Raw genomic sequence first — 17,470 nt, 5'->3', positions numbered from 1 at the left:
GACAGGCCACGTGGTTTGACCTTGTGGCGTTCTCTCATGTGTGGGCTCCACCACAGTGGTAAATATTCCCCATTAGACCAGATTTACCATGCCAGGAAATCCATTTTTTTTCATTATTTCCAATCTGCCGCGATAATTAAGAGTTGCAATTAACTCCCCAAAGCCTCTCGTTGTCGGTGTATCGCAAACAACATCAAAGTAGTTATTTGTGTCATTAGCACCAGCTGTGACTTCAGCACCAGAGTGTTGCGAAGGTAACCACAAAAATAACCATATTGATGTTTTTTTAGAGAAGGTGTTATAGGATTCACACAATCTTTGATTTTTCATCCACTCTTATTGTACGATATGTCAATATTTGATTACAATGTTCTGTGCCAGTCAATTTGAAGTGATAACAATTTGCAGTGGATTTCGATCAATTAATTCTGATCGGTGGGAGCCATCCTCGATACTTAGCATTGTTATGTTTTCTTTTGTAAATCTTTGTAACAAACTGCAGTTACTTTCATTTTTTTCCTCACAGTTTTGCATGCCTTATTGTACATAGGTCATCACTAAAAAGCCTTCCCTTAGTGTGGGAAAGTGCATGCCCTCTGAAGCGTGTGTTGCCAGCTGACTGTGCTGCCCCCTTCCAACTGCTCCAGTTTACCTTTTACATTCAGACTGGGTTTTGGGCGTCTCCTGGTTCCTACAATCTTATACAGCGCTGCCACATGCCACCTGTGTGATGTAGTCTTGCCTCAGAGGCTCTCTCTCACACTCGGATTGGGTAATTACAAGACACCTTAATGTTTCTCAGGAAATGATTCGCTCGCGGTTTGGGGCCACACCCCCTGTGTCCTCGGCACGCACCTCCGCAGTGCCCTCGCTCGCCATATAAGGTCTGCAGATTCCGCTCGGGTTCTTAATTGGAATTTAATTACCCTGTTACAGCCCTTTTTATGTTCGCCTCTCTCTTTTCCATTTTATTTTTTTTTTATGTTGGTTGTATTGTTTGTCTTAATGACACAGTATAATCACTTTTTAATGCTGCACTTTTTCAGTGCATGTTAGTGTTTGCGTGCTGTTAAGCACTTTGGGATTTCTAAGCTCTGAATTACGACCCAAAGGCCTTAGTCCCCAGGTAGCACTATAGCTGGCAACATCCTGCTCCAGGTTGTGTTCATATATTGCAATATATTGTGAATGTGTGGACGTTTTTGTGCAATGAAAATTATATTTCATAGCAGTGAAATACGTTGTAATATCTTAAAGCGGAAGCAGCTTGCATATTTTCTTGGATATTATTATTATTGACAACATATTTATTTCAATATGTTTTCTCACATATTCCATATCGGGAGGCCATTTTGTGCATCTGTAGCTGGTAAGAAACTTGCACATGCCAAAAGAAAAAAAAGTTAATGTATCCAAGGAGACCGCATTGCCTTTCCCTAATGTTAGAGGAAGTCTGCATGCCCGATTGACGGCCTTAATTGATATAGAACAGTCAAGGCTGCCGGCTGACGCTGATGTGATGCTGTTCTCTCCGTATAGTATTTCTCCTTGATGAAAGGCTATTGGGTGTCTCTTGTTTGCTTTTAAGAGCCTCCATGCAGATCTGATGGCACCATAAACCACCGCTATCGATTCTGGAGAATGTTTACCATATATTCCCATCCCACCCCCGCTAACCCCCCCCCCCCCCCCCCCCACCCCCCCGCCCGGTCGGTAGACTAAACCCCTGAGCAGACAGACATTTACATCTCGGGTATGCGCAGAGATGGAAGAAAGCGTCTCTCGGGCAGGTGATTAAGAGCGGAGTCCGGAAACGGAGAACGGAGAGGGTCAGCCGCGTGCGTCTTTGTTCTCCGAGGCTTCGCGCCGAAGGGAAACCGTTCCGGCGAGAGCGCCTCACGCCTAGAGCGTTCGCAGACCCGCCTGTCCATCCTACCGGCGGTTTGGCGTTTCCGTGCCGGTCCAACTGGTGCCGAAGCCTTTGCGGTGTTCCCACGCCCATTAAAACCCACGTGGCTCGGTGGCTCGACGGCGCCGCCCTGGTTCCGAACGGCCCGCGACGTCAGCCCCTCGCTCGAAACGCGGCGGTTGTTGCGCGCGCGAGTGACCTTTGACCTTTCTCGTTCTCTAAATCGCTCTTCCCAGAATTGACCGCGGTCAGATTTATTACTGGGGTAATGCAGGCAGCAAAGCACACAGCTCCATAAGGCTGACAGACAGTCCACCTACGGGCAGGGATTGAGGGTTGTCCTTGAGAGGAGAAATCGATAGCCTAATAGGAACCCAGTGATGGCTTTTATCCCCCTCCTCTGCGTGTTTAAACTAATATTCTCTAAAAAAGACAAATATTACTCAATCAGAGAGGTATTGCTTTGAGGACGTAGATTTATGATTTTTTTTTTTTTAAACCGACAGTCTCAGTGCTAATGTTATTTTGCCATTTAAAAGCTCATGCCATCCTTCTGTCCACTGTAGTTTTATAGGGTTGTCGTGGACAGGCAAAATATGACCAAATTATCACATTCTCAGCAAACAGTCACGTATTAAAAAAAGGAACCACATTTAATGGCTGTCAGTAAGGTTAAAAGTCATGCCACATATTCTACAGTGAATGGCAAGGAATTATTGTGGTCTAAGAAAGGTTATACCAGATAGCATTCAAATAGTTTTTTTTTTTTTTCTTCTCCCCTTCACAGCTGCTCTTAATTTGCCAATGTGCCCACTGGGACTTGACTAAAAATAATGAATAAAACAGCAAGTCCCATCTGTCTCTGCCACTCCAGAAGAAAGAGACGAGATGATCCGCTTTAGCCGATGCTCTGAGACGTCAGGTGACGACAAGGAGGGAACAACGGGCGTGAACAAATGTGGAGATTCCGGGTTTTTCCGGGTTATTCCGGGTTGTGCTGGTACGAACACGGGCAGTCATAATGTTGCTGAGTGGAGTCAGGGTGTAGGAACATGCCAGGTTCAAATGGGCGGCGAAGCAGAGGTCAGACTCAGACCGCATTGATGATTGTTTTCCACGTGGTCTTGGCAAGGCACTTTGTCCCGGTTTAAAGACAAGCGTATATAACAACTGACATCAGCAGTTTGGAGGTTAATGCTCTATTTGCTGATTTATGGTCAATTGCTTTGTTTTTATTGCACTGTAGATCAATGCATGGATGTGTGTGAATGTCTTTTTTAATATTGTAATTTATTTAACCTTTCATAGCACTGAGGTATTGTTTAAAGTTAACAATTTGCACAAAGTACAGTACATAAGTTATACTGGTATATCTCATGTGCAATTTTTTCCATGGTGTTAACCTGTTTTCTTGACTCTTCCTAAAATTTATTCCCAAGGATTGAGATTGCTTTACAATTCATAAACTATATTGCATAATTGTTTGCTTTGAAAAACTGAATTCCAATGTGATCAACTTTAACATCCTTTATCATTTGTCTACCCTATGATCGAAATCTCTTTGTTCTATGTGCAACATTGCTCATTATGAGTTTTTAAATATTTCTGTAAAAAAACTCCCTCAAACATCTACAGTAAAAGCCTATTTTATATCTCTCCCATACATTAATTAAAATTCATCCCAAAATCATTAGAAAAGAGGAGACTTTGTAACGTCTTTTATGTGTTTCATCATATGCTTTGACTTCACATAAAATTTATGTAAGTTCCAAATTTAGCGCACTGAAGTGTTGCAATTGATTCGGATTCCTTCCCTTAGAAGTGAGGCTAGTTGAAATAAAATGGCGTACAACAGGCGGCTTGCGAGTCCTTCAGCTTGTCTCCCATGACCCAGCCAACCTTTCACGTCCTTCATCCTCATTAGAGCGCGTGTACCCTACTCTACACTGACAGGCTTTAATATTCCAAAAATTACTTCTTTTTTTTTTTGGCTTTTTATGTTTATATTTAGCAGCCACTCCATAGACATCTCATCCCACCTGTCACAAAATCCTGTCACGGTTGCAGATATATCAATCTCCACAACAATCTGGCAGCAAAAATAAATAAATAAATAAAATGAATAAAAAAATCAAAAAAAAAAATACTTACAAGCTCTTGACTGAAGAGGGAATGCATGTGAAAATTAAATTCTTCAAACTTGACAGTTTGTTAAACCGTCCGGCACCTGGAGACGTCTGCTGCCGTCGCTCCGGAAGCCTCTCCTGGGGTCCTGGGGCTCTGGGCCCATTTCTGAGGAAGCGCACACGACACGTCCCTTTAGCCTCATTCCTTTGGACTGAGGGGGGAGGGCTGGCCTGCTCATGTGTTTGGGATATACAGTGGCATAATGTGACAGTATGCTAGTCTGTGGTATGTTATTTCACTTTACTTATTATCTTTAATTTATAAAATAAAATTAATCAAAAAAAATCATTTAAAAAACAAGAAATGCATGCTGTATGTGCTCGCAAATAGGGACAGCCACCAAGATACGTCTCAAAATGAAACTATGGGAAAATATAGTGCATCCTCACTATTCACATAAGACCGTTGTGGTTTTGTATTATTGCACTTCTGTAAAGAAAAGTTGCACTTGGCAAGTAGCGAGGCGGCAGCACACAGTGAATGCCATTTCTGTATATTAAGAAAGGCACAGCACATAAACCTGAAAGGTCATATGGTTGATTCTGTAGTGTGGTGCTTTTTGGTTTTTCACCCTTGAGCAAGGCACTTGACATACTGAACTGTTGTGCACTGGGAAAGTTGTATTGAACCCTAGTATTGTTTGAAGTGTGAACACGCTTTTGATTGTATGTTTAAAATACTATAGCAAATGTCTACTAAATTTAGCCTGATGTTATGCAACAGTTTTTTTAGATGTACATTAAATGGGATTCTAACCAAACACATTAGGAATCCATAACAAGGGACTAATGAAAAAAGTCACAAAAAACATCACAAAATAGTATCCTTGTAGATTATATTACATGAAATTATTAAAAACTTTATTATTTACATTTGTGGAGATTTGTCTTTGGCTACACATGCCATATAAAACACATTACTGACATAAAATACAGAGGCCACGTACTCAGAAATAATCATAAAAATGGTCCAACAAGTGCAACCATACGGTATATTATATTCTTATTTTATGAATTCAGAATACTTTCTGCATTCAGAACAAAGGCCCTCTTGTAGAGATTCTTAGTGGCTCTTGGCATCCTGTAGTCGAGGGGAGGGGAGTTGCACAAACTGAGGAAAGAGGATGAGATTTGTCATCATTTTCATGCTTTCCTCTGTGTGCAAGCTGTATACAAATTTGTCAGCTATGGCTATGAGTTTTTCCCACAACCTCACTAACCATATTCATTACTCTACCAGATATGACTAGTACGTTACTAGCCATAGGTCTTAAAGTTAACTTCGCAATTAACATCTTGAAGAACACCCCAGTGGGACCTGTGATTGTGTGGTTGGGCAGATTTCCACCGCACTGACTGGTCAGAACATGGCCCTCCTCTGGGCTTAGTTGAGTGGGCAGCCTTTCGATTGCTCCAGCGAATCCACCTACACAGATACTCCTACGTGTGGGATCAGGGTACACGAGCCGTCTGGCTCCTTCAGTGAGAATTATCTCCCCATTGTGTGAACGTGCTCTCTCAGTGAATAGTCTGCTCAGTTTTTCTCCCTGCTCTCAGTGAATAGTCAGCACAGATATTCTCCCTGATCTCAGTGAATAGTCAGCACAGATACTCTCCCTGTTCTCAGTGAATAGTCAGCACAGATACTCTCCCTGTTCTCAGTGAATAGTCAGCACAGATATTCCCCTGTTCTCAGTGAATATTCAGCACATATTCTCCCTGTTCTCAGTGAATAGTCAGCACAGATATTCCCCTGTTCTCAGTGAATATTCAGCACATATTCTCCCTGTTCTCAGTGAATAGTCAGCACAGATATTCTCTTTCTTTCAATGAATGATCAGCAAAGATTCTCTCTGCTATCACTGAATGATCAACACAGATATGGAATATCAACACCGCTCAGTAATAGAATTTCCACTCTTTTGCACGCAATGTTAATGACCACAGAGATTTGTGAATTTGCAAGCGTCCTTAGCACACTTTTGCAAACGAGAAAAGAAGCGGACACCTTTCCTTTGTTTAGTGTTTGTTTTCGGGGAGGAAATGGCAGGGGCTATCAGCTCTCTCCTGTTTGGCGGTGGCTTCAGGAAATGGCTGTCATTAGCGGACCGGTCCTCGCTCTCGTCTGTGCTGAGATCTGACACGCCGCCCATCTCCCCGCACCACCCCCACCCCGCCCCGCCCCCTCACCCCTCCCAGCGTGCCGGCAAGGTGAAGCGGTTAATTGGCCGATGGAGGGCAGCGGCTCCATCATCGATGTTCCCGGTGACATTTTCCTTGTCTCTGCGAGCGGTGCGGAGGTGTGAGCGGCGGTGGGGAGGCGGAGGCCTCACCCCCCCCCCGCGCGCTCCGCGGCGACGCGGCCGAGGCGGCGGAGTGTCCTTGGACGGACGCGCTCTCTAAAGTGGTTTCTCATCCATTTGTTTATGCCAGAGGGGGGAAGAAAACAAACTTTGAAGCATGCGTGTAACCCTCCCTTCTTCCTCACCGCTCTCCTCTTCTCCTCCCCGTGCGCAGTCATGCCCCGCTTCGCCGAGCAAGTGGAGGTGGCGATCGAGGCGCTCAGCACCAGCCCGCCGCAGCCCTTCGAGGAGAACGAGTTCATCGACGCTTCCCGCCTGGTCTACGACGGGGTTCGCGACATCAGGAAAGCCGTCCTGATGATACGGGTAGGTGTCTGTTCCAGCTCCCCCAGTTAAAATTCAGCTCCAAACCTCAACCGGGTTTGCCCATAAAAAAATAACTTAGGCTCTCCATTAGATGGGTGAATGTTAAAATAAGGGATGAACATTTGAAGATTTGATTATAATTATAATTAGATATTAGATTATTATATATAATTTGAAAGCTGACATAACTGTCCAAGCGCTGTGTGGAACTGAAGACTCACAGCTCTGGTAAGAAAATTAATATCAATTAATTATCTGGTCACAGACTTTCCTTCATGAATATTGATGAAAAAGAATTAAAGTTAATTTTTTCGTTAGCACTTTCACAATCTCATCCTCCTGAGAAGCCAGGTCGGCTGTCTTGCGGTTGAGGATTTAAATATCTGAGCGGTCTGCTTTATCTCTCCAAACTCTATACCATGAACCTAAACCGCTTACTTTTCTCCATCCACCCGCTCCCAGTATTTCATTACTATCTCCGCCCCCTCTGCTCCTTCCTGTGGCCTCGTGGATCGAACGTATCTGAGGCCAAACCGCATCCTGTTTGAGTCGCCCGCAGTCTTCCGGCCCCCCCCCCTCTCTCTCTCACACAACCATAGCGATGCCTTTATTCAACATTAATCTGTTGGACCGATTCCCAGTGCGGCTGCGGAATCAAATTATGGAAATAACCTAATGTTGGTAAATAATGTAAAACAGGGCTTTGGGCTGCCTCAGAATGGCCTGTCGCGTCGTTTCCCCGGGATCCAGATTGTTCCCGGGTTTATTGAGAGGCTTTCATTCACTTTATTTCGTGTCGTGCATCATTTTGGCCTGTGTTCCGGTAATGAGCATTGCTTAGTTTTATGTCCCACAGTAACCCGTTAAAAGAACTCATTTGAGATCCGCGGGTGGATGTCGACCTGCGATGTAAACAAAGGGGGATGGTCTCTCCCCTTTCAGTTAGCCGGAGACATGAAGAAATACCGTCCCAGGGTCTGACGTTAATGGAAGTTCTGTAGTTCTGCAGCACACACATAGTGGACTCACCTGGAAAATAGTACAAGTGCTGGACTACAAAAACCATGTCATTAAAGCACAATTAGACTGTCTTGCCATCGCTGGAAAAACAATAAAAATGCAGGCACCACATCTGCTTCCCCAACAGACAATTATTTATTTCCTCTTTTCTGTGTTTTTTTTTTTCTTAATCTCTTTCATCAGTCACAAAAGTGTTTGAGAACATTCTGGGAGTTTTGTTGCCAATTAATTTGGGCAAATGTCTCTTTTAGCGAAAGACTTAGTGACATTTTGTACCCTTTAAAAAGAAATAAACACTGAAAAATAAGAGTTAACTGAGATGACAAATGGAAACATGTTTGAAGACAGCGAATACAATGACACTGAGTATACTTTATGGTATCATAAAAAATGAATTAATAGCAGAAAAAAATAATTTTAGAAGCAGAAGAGGGCTCATAAAACATACTATATTTAAATTCCGGGAACAGTGATGTGTCGCCTGCTGGGTCAGCAAACTGAGTCGTATATGCCTGTATTGATAAAGTACATATCAAATATTTAAGCTGCTGCTTAACATTGCACAAGGCACTGTACAGCTTCAGATTTTCCCACTGAAGAATAATTCAACAACTGTTTCTCTAAGAGTGATTTTCCAGACCAGACAGATTTTAGATGATGCATGTGTGTATGTATGTATTTTTTTTTTATATTTGTATTTGACATACCAACTGAGACCCAAGTCTCTTTTACAGTGGTACCCTCTTTAGATGGCCTATAATAAAAGCCGTACCAAATAAAAACAGTAACAAATAGCAATACAAGACGTTGAATGAATAACAAAGAAATTGAATGAATAAAAATAAAGAAAAAAATAAGCAGACAAGAACAGAGAAGATGAACAGTACTGTAAGCAAATATGAATGTCAGCGGTTATACTAAGCTGGTGCATATGCTCTCCTCTGCAATCAGGCCAGCTTTAAACTGCCCAGGCGGTATTAGGTGTCCAGTCTCAGTGAGCCCTGGAATTTAATCCATATGAATGGTGTAGACACACTAAAATATTTCTTCCTAGGTCTGACTGTACTGCTTTCCTGTGATCGTGTGCAGTAGTTTTACGTTTTATATGACAGCATGATCAGATAACAAGGAATCAACTTAAGGCGAGCCTTGTAAATAAAGGAAATACTATGCTGCTTCCTCCTTAGGGCCAGCGATGGCCGCCCCACAGCCTCATATAGAAACCAGTGATGAGTTTGTGACTCATCGCGAATGAAACGCATGAAATGCAGTGGTTAGCGCCGTTGCCGCAGATACGGGAGCGCCGCGAGGGGGTGTGTTGGAGCTCTGCGGATGTTCCCCGGGGAGAGCCTCAGTCGAGTGCCTCCTTAAGCGACCCGCGGCCCCCTGCGCAACCGAGCACTCAGAGATAGCGGTCAATCCCCTGCTTCCCGCCGTTAATTTGAGTATTCATGAGGTCAGGCTAATTCCCGCCTGCTGTTCTTAAAGGAGCTGGCTTTCAAATGGCGTTCAGGCGTGTGACACGAGTGAAGCCAAGCACTTGATTGCCGCACCTCCCACAGAACCGGTCTCCTTCACGTTTTCTTTTCTTTCTCCCCCCTCCTCACCCCCCACCCCTCCCCTGTTCTCTCCACCCTTGTGGAAATGTATTGTTTCATTACACCAAGTGCATATGAACCCTGGGATTGGAAAACAATGATGCAAGTGACTGGAAACGCGACGCGGAGCGGAGGGTGATTTATAAATAAAGATCGCGTTCTCGTTTGCATGGAAACAGAAACTTTGAAATTGCGCTCTCGCGGAGCCCGCGCATCTGTCGACGAGCAGAAAGGGCTCCCGCGGTCGCGTTCTGACGTCCTTGAGCCGCGGCTCGAGCGCTGGGGCTACCGGGCGTGAGGCATCGATCCCTCGCCGTTATCCCATTTCTCCAAGTGGCTGGAAGTGTCGATGAGCTATTGACATGTTTCCGTGTTGATTTTTGCCTGATCCCCCCCCTTCCCTCTCCCTGCAGACGCCCGAGGAGCTGGAGGACGACTCAGACTTCGAGCAGGAGGATTACGACACGCGCAGCAGGACCAGTGTGCAGACGGAGGACGATCAGCTCATCGCTGGACAGAGCGCCAGGGTGAGCGTCCAATCACAGGGGCCGAAACCTTGCCGTCACCGTTGTCCTCATAAGACGGTGCTCTCTCTCTCTCTCTCTCTCTCTCTCTCTCTCACACTCACTTTCCATCTTTCTGTCTCAAATCTAATTTCTTTCAGGCTGCTTGTCTTTTTTTTATTGAACTTATTTATTCATTTATTTCCTCGCAGCGCAAGATTGCCGATTTCCTGATAAGCGCTGCTGCCTAATACATTCACGTTGAACTGCTGAATGACAAACCCAGCTACATTAATCACTTTGCATATGAAGACATCTGAAAGATTATAACATACTTATGCAAAGCTGAGGGAATCCAACTCGGTTTGCAGATTAATGCATAGAGGTGTGGAATCATTAACTCTCCCTCTGTTTACCAAGAAGGCACGTTTCCAATGGTTCCAGAAACCACAATGTTCGTCGCCTTTTGGGGTATCAGATTTTTGTAGTGTTTTCAACAGAGAACACCAACCTGCTTAGAGAACGTTAGGAGGGTATCTGTGCCTTTACCTCCCACGCCAAAGAGACCTTTGCATGCAAATGAGCCGTTGCATTGTGGGAAGGCTCTGGCCCCCTGCCCCCTCCCCACAGCCCTGTGAGAAGGCCCTAGAGTCAGCACAATGAGAGAATTATGAATGGAAATGAGGAAACAGTAAATCTAAAGGAACGGAGAGCCAGTTGGCGGGCGAAGGTTGCTCAACACCTCTCTAAATTAAGTCGCCTAAAAAGCTGGGACAGGAACAGCTGGACAGAGAGCGAACAGATGAGTGTAGCATCTGAGCACAGCCTGTCTTTATTTACCTACTCCATATATCAGGGGTTGCCAAACCTAGGTCACAGGGCTGCAACTATTTATTTATTTATTATTGATTCATTATTGGTTCTATCACACACACATACAAACACACAAATATATATTTTTTTCACCTTTACAAAGTCTCATTCTTGAATGAAATCCCATGTCTTTATTATTCATTCAGTTAGATGTATTGACTTTTTAAGTTTAAAAACCAGTTCATCAAAAACATGTTTACTGTCCAAGGTGGATAATTCACTGTTGTCTTCTAAAAGACAACAGTGATGTCCAGAAAACAAAATGTCCAGTGTTAAATCGACTCTTACAGAGTAGGTACGATCCTGCTTTTGTCCAGAGTAGAACCATGTGTACGCTTTTAGAGTTGAATTAACCCTGGTCATTTTACTGTATAGTGCATCAGCAGCAGCATAACATTAATTTGATTTGGCAGAAGTAATTTTTCATCAAATGAAGATTCATGAATATTACAACTTTATTCAATCAGCATTATTCATTTTTTGGCTTCTGAATGATAGGCATTTGTAGATGGCGGAAGAACATAAGGCATTTCATATCTCTACTAGCTATCTGCCTGCTTCTGTGGGACCGCTTTCCCCCGAAGGGAAGGGTTTTGGCAAACAGGTAATTCACTTCAGGACGGGCTGATTGAGGAGATACAGAGCCCGTTAGCGGCGTTAGCACGCGTTTCTGGGATGAGAGGAGGAGCCGGCGGATCGGCGCCGCCTCCTGCCGCCGCGTTCTCGTCGGGCCGGCTACCCGCCCGACTGTGCGCTAGGTCACGGGCGCGGAGTTAATATTCCACCGCACGGTCCGCTGCCCGTGTCCGCGAGCGGCGAAGACGGAAGCGTCGGCGAGCGGCTCTCCGATTCTCCGGCGGGATTTAAACGCGCGCTACGGTGCGCCGCGGCGATGGCCCCGGCCACGGTTCTGCACGCCGCGGTGTGTTTTATTAAAAGAGCGAGAGCGGAGAAAAAAAAATAAGAAGAACATTAGCATATTGTGAGCGTTCTCTGACAGGATTATGTAAAGAGGCTCCCTGCCTCCCAGCCGGCCTCTATTCAGGCGCTGTATCATTACTGAAGACACGGCGGACGGACGGGGCCGGCCTCTCTTAGGCCGTCATTACACCGGCCTCCAGCGGCTCTCGCCGCGTGGACGTTACGCTCGTCCGCTGATTCCTGTTTTTCTTCGGCTGAGGCTTTGCTCGTTTCGGAGCTCGGCTCGTCAGTTCCTTTATATATAAAACGCAAAGCTTGTAACGCACCGAAATAATTAAAAGAATACAATCAGTGAAAAGGCGCATGCGTGTCGATGCGGCAAGTGGGGCGATGGGGCGTAAAACGGAAAAGCATGAGGGAGCGCATGCGTGCGTTTAAAAAAACCTGCACGCGTGAGCGCACGCGCGTGCTCGCGCCAAGCTCCGGAGTCGGGAAAAAACGATTGTGTAAAGGTGTCGAGAGGTCAGCCGTAAAACTGAACTCCGAGCGTCCGGACAATTTATTTCAAACGAAACAAATTAAAGTCGCCTCAAAACTGTTTTTCTGTGAAGAAACCCGGAACGAGGTTTAATCCCGGCAGACGTGGCGGAGCCGAAGAGCGCATTGGCACGCCGGTGTACGGGGAGGATTTGACGCCGCATTAAGCTCCTGAGGACCGCTCTTGTTGTTATCAGTAAGCGCGGAAGGGATTTGGGGATAAGTGAATTCTGGGGGGAGAGGGAAAAAAAAGAGGCGCACCTAGCGCCTCGGTTTCCCTGACATCCCAATCTGTCCCATTTTCGCAGCCTGCAGGGGTTTCTTCATCCTTCTCTTCCTCCTCATTCGAAACGGCAACTTCATTTCAGTGATTCTTCCGAGAGCCGTAAATATAGTGGCTCCCAGTTCTTGAGGAAAACAGTATACGGAAGCCTTCTTCTTTCCTGTCAGACTAATGCTTCCTAACCTAAGTGAACTTCAGCCTCACTCCTGGATACTCACAGGGTCTTTTTTTCCACCTTAAAGTTGGCAACCAATTCAGATCCAAGAAACCCAGTGAGGTGGATTAACTGTGTGACCAACTGCTTTAACTGATCCTGTGACTGTCCAGGACTGGGGGCCACTGTCCTAAGGGAAGTATCTCAATAGTGCCGAGTAGTACTCCGTTACAGTTACTGCTCCACTGCCTTGGAGATGCTGGTCCAGGTTCAACATCTGATTGCAACAAATGACAAGGATGGAAATCTTAATGTATACATTTTTGTAATTTGTTTCTACCTGCGTTAGGTCTATGCATGTCATGCAGACTACATTAAGGTTGACAGTTGCCATCCAAAACTCACAGAAAGTGCTAAATCAGTGAAAATAACAGAAATGACAAAACAAATAGGGAAAGTCACGGAACTGCCAAGAAAAGCAAAAAATCAGGGAATGCGTGACACCCACAACTTCCCTGACAAACACCCAGCCATAATAATTATTCATAGACCTTCTTTTGAACAATTGCTCATTTGAGAAACGTTCAGTTAAAACAAAAACAATTGAAGCTGTTCTCTTGATGTTCCTGGCAGTTCTCTTTAAAAAGTGAAGTATTGCTCTTCGTGTTCATGCACAACTTAGCCGTAGTCATTTTGTTCATAGGCTGAGGCGAAAGCAGAGTTGGCTCAGAATTAATATTGTGGTCCTGTTTCAGAGGAAAGAAAAAAATGCAGTTGAATCAGTGACGCAGACAGATGCCATTAAAGATGGTTGTGACTCTGCTCAATTTGAGATGAGAACCATCATATCATTTTCTCTGCTATCATCAGATACCACACACAGGCTGAAACTAGATTATATTTATTATTCTGTAAACTAAGGAAATTGCCTCTCTTTTGGCGCACGTGGCTCAAGAAAATTTACAAGTAGGATGTTTCTTGGGATTCAGTAGTTCTTGTTGGTAATGGCATTTCAGTAGAGTAGATCATCAAAATGATGAGGAGCATCCTTACATTAATGCATGGCGCATCAATATGAACCATTGTCGCTGAGCCTAATTTAGATAATACACAAAATTGTTTGAGTCAAGGTTATCTCTTTGCTACCCTCCTGAAATAACATTGAACAATTGCATTATTTATTTGGTAGGGAGGAGAGTTAAATAATTGTACATTTATCTCACAAACAGAAATCTGTCCCTACTTTGTAACTGTGACCTTGCCGACAGATTTATTCCATCTCAGACACGCTTTGAATTGTTATGGTGAAAATTAATCTATTTCAGCAACAAAATAGAAAAATGGATGTGCTCTTTATGAGCAAGGCTCCAGTGATTAATAGCAAATCTATAACTTTACTCCAATGTTTTTTTCTTTCCTTTTTTTTTTTGGTAGGAGAGGGCAGAGAACTTTGAGATTCATATCCAAAAGAGTCACATAGTTCAGAGATTTGCAGAACACTTTGTGACTTCAGGAAAAATAAGATTAAATAAAAACCTACACTCATTATTTGTGACTGTTTGTTTTGCCTGGTGGCTAATGATCTTCTTCTCTGTCCCTAAACTATCCTCTGATCCACCCACCATGCCCCCCCCCACCCCACCCATTGCTCTGTTCCCACCTCCCCAACACCCTTCCCAATCACCGCCCTGTTCCTCCCCAACCCTACCTTCCAACCCTCTTGCCCTTTACCCCATACCCTACCTTCTCTTATCCCTTCCATTAACCCCCTGTATTTCCCTCTTAACCCACCCCTTACTTTACCACTCCTACCAATGCCCCCCCCCCCCCCCCCCCCCCCCTCAGGCTATTATGGCCCAGCTGCCCCAGGAAGAGAAGGCGAAGATCGCAGAGCAGGTGGAGAGCTTCCGGCAGGAGAAGTGCAAGCTGGACGCCGAGGTGGCCAAGTGGGACGACAACGGAAATGACATCATCGTGCTGGCCAAGCAGATGTGCATGATCATGATGGAGATGACAGACTTCACCAGGTACCATGAAAAGAAGTGGCGGAGAGAAATCGTAGGCTACCTTTAGGTCTTTTCTTCCTGCTTCCCCCCATTGTGTCCCCAATCGTGTTCATTGGTGCTTTTTTTCTGCTACCCCTACTCACAGTTCAGGAAAGCACGATAAGCATGAGGTCTCCTCCCATGCACGTGGTCTCATCCACTCTTAATGCACAAGAAAGCTACTATTATGTTATCTCATGACATGGCTTGCTGTCATTCAAGCATTCTAAGTAAAGTACTCCCATAGACTTCTGCTTTCTCCGGAGGTTGTCATCTCCTCCTCATGCTAATTCATCTGCCATTTAATAGACAGCTCATTGATGTGTTTGAGTGAGTATTCACTCTCATCTTTAACTCCCATTATAGTTTTTTCTAGTGCATATGTAAATTACCAGAATAATTTGTGCTATCCCTGCATTATGTTACATTATGCACTTGTAGAGTGCATGCCCTTACTCTGGGCAATACTAGATACTTACTTAGGGTCATTATCTTACTCATTCTAACAATAGTCCCTGTCTAATGTCTATGACATGGAGGGCAGAAGTGGCACTTTTTTACACTGTTCTACACATTCATATAAATGACATAGTAAATGATCAGAATGCAATTCCATTCTGAACCTTTGGGGAGTTTCAACATAACCCTGTATATTGCATTGTTATTGATATTTTTGCTAATTTCTTACTAGAACAGCTTTTTATTCAGTCTTTCTTTCTGTCTTTTCTCTAACGTTATTATACATTTTCAACTTCACATTTTCATTTTCATTTGAATTGCAGATAAATGAATCCAAATCCAAATGGTAAATGGACTGCATTTACAATTGATGCCACTCATTCACCCATTTACACACACACTCACACACCAATGGTGAAAGGCTGCCATGCAAGGTACCAATCAGCTCGTTGGGAGCAATTAGGGGTTAGGTGTCTTGCTCCAGGACCCTTCGACACGCCCAGGGCGGGGGATCGAACCGGCAACCCACCGACTGTCAGACAACCGCTCTTACCTCCTAAGCTATGTCGCCCCACAGTGCAGCGCAGAACAGTGCAACTAAAATATTTTACTAGTTTATCAAGGATGGGTACTTCTTTCATTCTTAAGGTCAAGAGTACAGTGCGGGTATTTGTGTTTCATTAAAAACAAATAACCAAGGCAACTCCAGGTATGGCAAGATAATTTTTTTGAGTTTTTGATGTTCCTTATCTGTTCAAAGCATTGAATCAACAAATAATCATTTTAATAGTGTTTACATTTCAAGGAGGCCCAGCATTTGAAACATAACACTCTTTAAATGTTTGAGCTTTGGAAGATGTATGTATGAGCTTTTTAAGAATTAGAATGTCTGTTTTTATTGTTACGCAGTGCTTATCTGCTTAGTACTTGAATGGTCATTTAAAGCTGATTATTGCACAGTTAATTTACCCCGTCTGATTTATTGGGTCTGAATTTAAATAAGGTGGAACCAAAAACCAGATGACCCTCTAGCTCCCAGGGACCCACGTTAAGGGCCACTACAGAAAAGCGAGGTTGCCAGGTGTCACAGAGACTAACAGTGTGCTGGGAGGCTCTGGGCTTAGGCCTGAACACAGATGCTTTGAGAATGACCCCAACACATTGCATTGCTCTTCAGGGGGAAAAAAAAGAAAAAGAAAAAAATATCCGAAGAGCAGAAGCATCTGCATTAATGACCTGGGTTTCCCTTGTGTACAGGGTAACTGGATCTCATTTTGTGCTTTGCCGTTTCAGAGGCAAAGGTCCACTGAAAAACTCATCGGATGTGATCAACGCCGCCAAGAAGATTGCGGAGGCGGGCTCCAGGATGGACAAGCTGGCCCGGGCTGTGGCCGACCAGGTACGGTCATCACAGACTGTAACAGACTTTTTATGGAAAGATCCTGGGTTTGAATCCCTCATCGTGTCCATGTTGGGTTTCTTCTGTGTACTCCAGTTTCCTTCTTCAACCCAAAAGGGGGGGGGGGGGGGTTTGATTAACAGGGCATTTATGTAAATGAGCATGTGTGTTCAGTTAACATACCCTGTATAAATGAAGGATAAATAAATAAAAAAACTTCAATACAAATAATAATAAAATGTTGATATAACCCCATGGAAACAAATGTCTAAATAGGATAAAAAGTGGAGAAGCGTTCAATAAAAAGCTGGCAGTGGGCCAAGGAGGTCCCTCCCATTTTTACCAAAACTGGTGAACCGCGCTTACGTCTAAAAGTAATTTGGCATTAATCGCGGGACCCGCAGAAGCGTCCCGTGTTTAAAATGGGCGGGTCCCGTTCCGTTGAGCGACGAGGACGCCGGCGAGATGAGGGGGGTTTTCGTTCGAGAGTCAAACGGCGCTTTTAGGCCGCGACGCTACCTCGTTCCGCGGCTTTCCGTTCGGAACGAGGCGCGGAGCGGAACGGAGATGTCACGAGCCCGGGCGACGGCCCCGCCGTGCGATCAACAGTTGCCGTAATGAATTGAACAGGTGGCGTGCCATTTTTAATACGGGGCGCTAACCGGCTCCTCGTCTCGCGTTCGCTGAATATTCACGCCCTTCTGCTGTCTTCCGTCGTACCCTGAATAGCACACAACCGACGCGCTGGTGGAGTGAAAGGGGCTGTGTGCGTTACTTGCGAATCGTTCTTTAATTGCTTTTTAAGAGACGATTGTTTATCCGCCGAAATAGGTTGCTCATTTTTTTGCAGATAAACAATTATGTTTTAAAGATTCCGTTTACAGTCTCTCAGCTTAATTAAAATGCTCTTGTTC

The 17,470-nt window shown here is 44.5% G+C and overlaps 1 protein-coding gene across 1 annotated transcript in view; it reads left to right on the top strand.

Moving 5' to 3' along the window:
* ctnna2 (catenin (cadherin-associated protein), alpha 2) overlaps positions 1 to 17,470 on the top strand; it is a 357,955-nt gene that overhangs the window by 324,130 nt on the left and 16,355 nt on the right. The window contains exons 13-16 of the mRNA XM_035417945.1: positions 6,613 to 6,764; positions 9,796 to 9,909; positions 14,499 to 14,680; positions 16,451 to 16,556. Coding sequence (XP_035273836.1) covers positions 6,613 to 6,764; positions 9,796 to 9,909; positions 14,499 to 14,680; positions 16,451 to 16,556 — 554 coding nt within the window. The remainder of the gene's footprint in view (positions 1 to 6,612; positions 6,765 to 9,795; positions 9,910 to 14,498; positions 14,681 to 16,450; positions 16,557 to 17,470) is intronic.

The sequence above is a fragment of the Anguilla anguilla genome, chromosome 5 (genome assembly GCF_013347855.1).
Source record: "Anguilla anguilla isolate fAngAng1 chromosome 5, fAngAng1.pri, whole genome shotgun sequence".
Lineage (NCBI taxonomy): Eukaryota > Metazoa > Chordata > Actinopteri > Anguilliformes > Anguillidae > Anguilla > Anguilla anguilla.
Note: the sequence above shows the minus strand (reverse complement) of the source record. Positions and strands in the feature narration are given on the sequence as shown.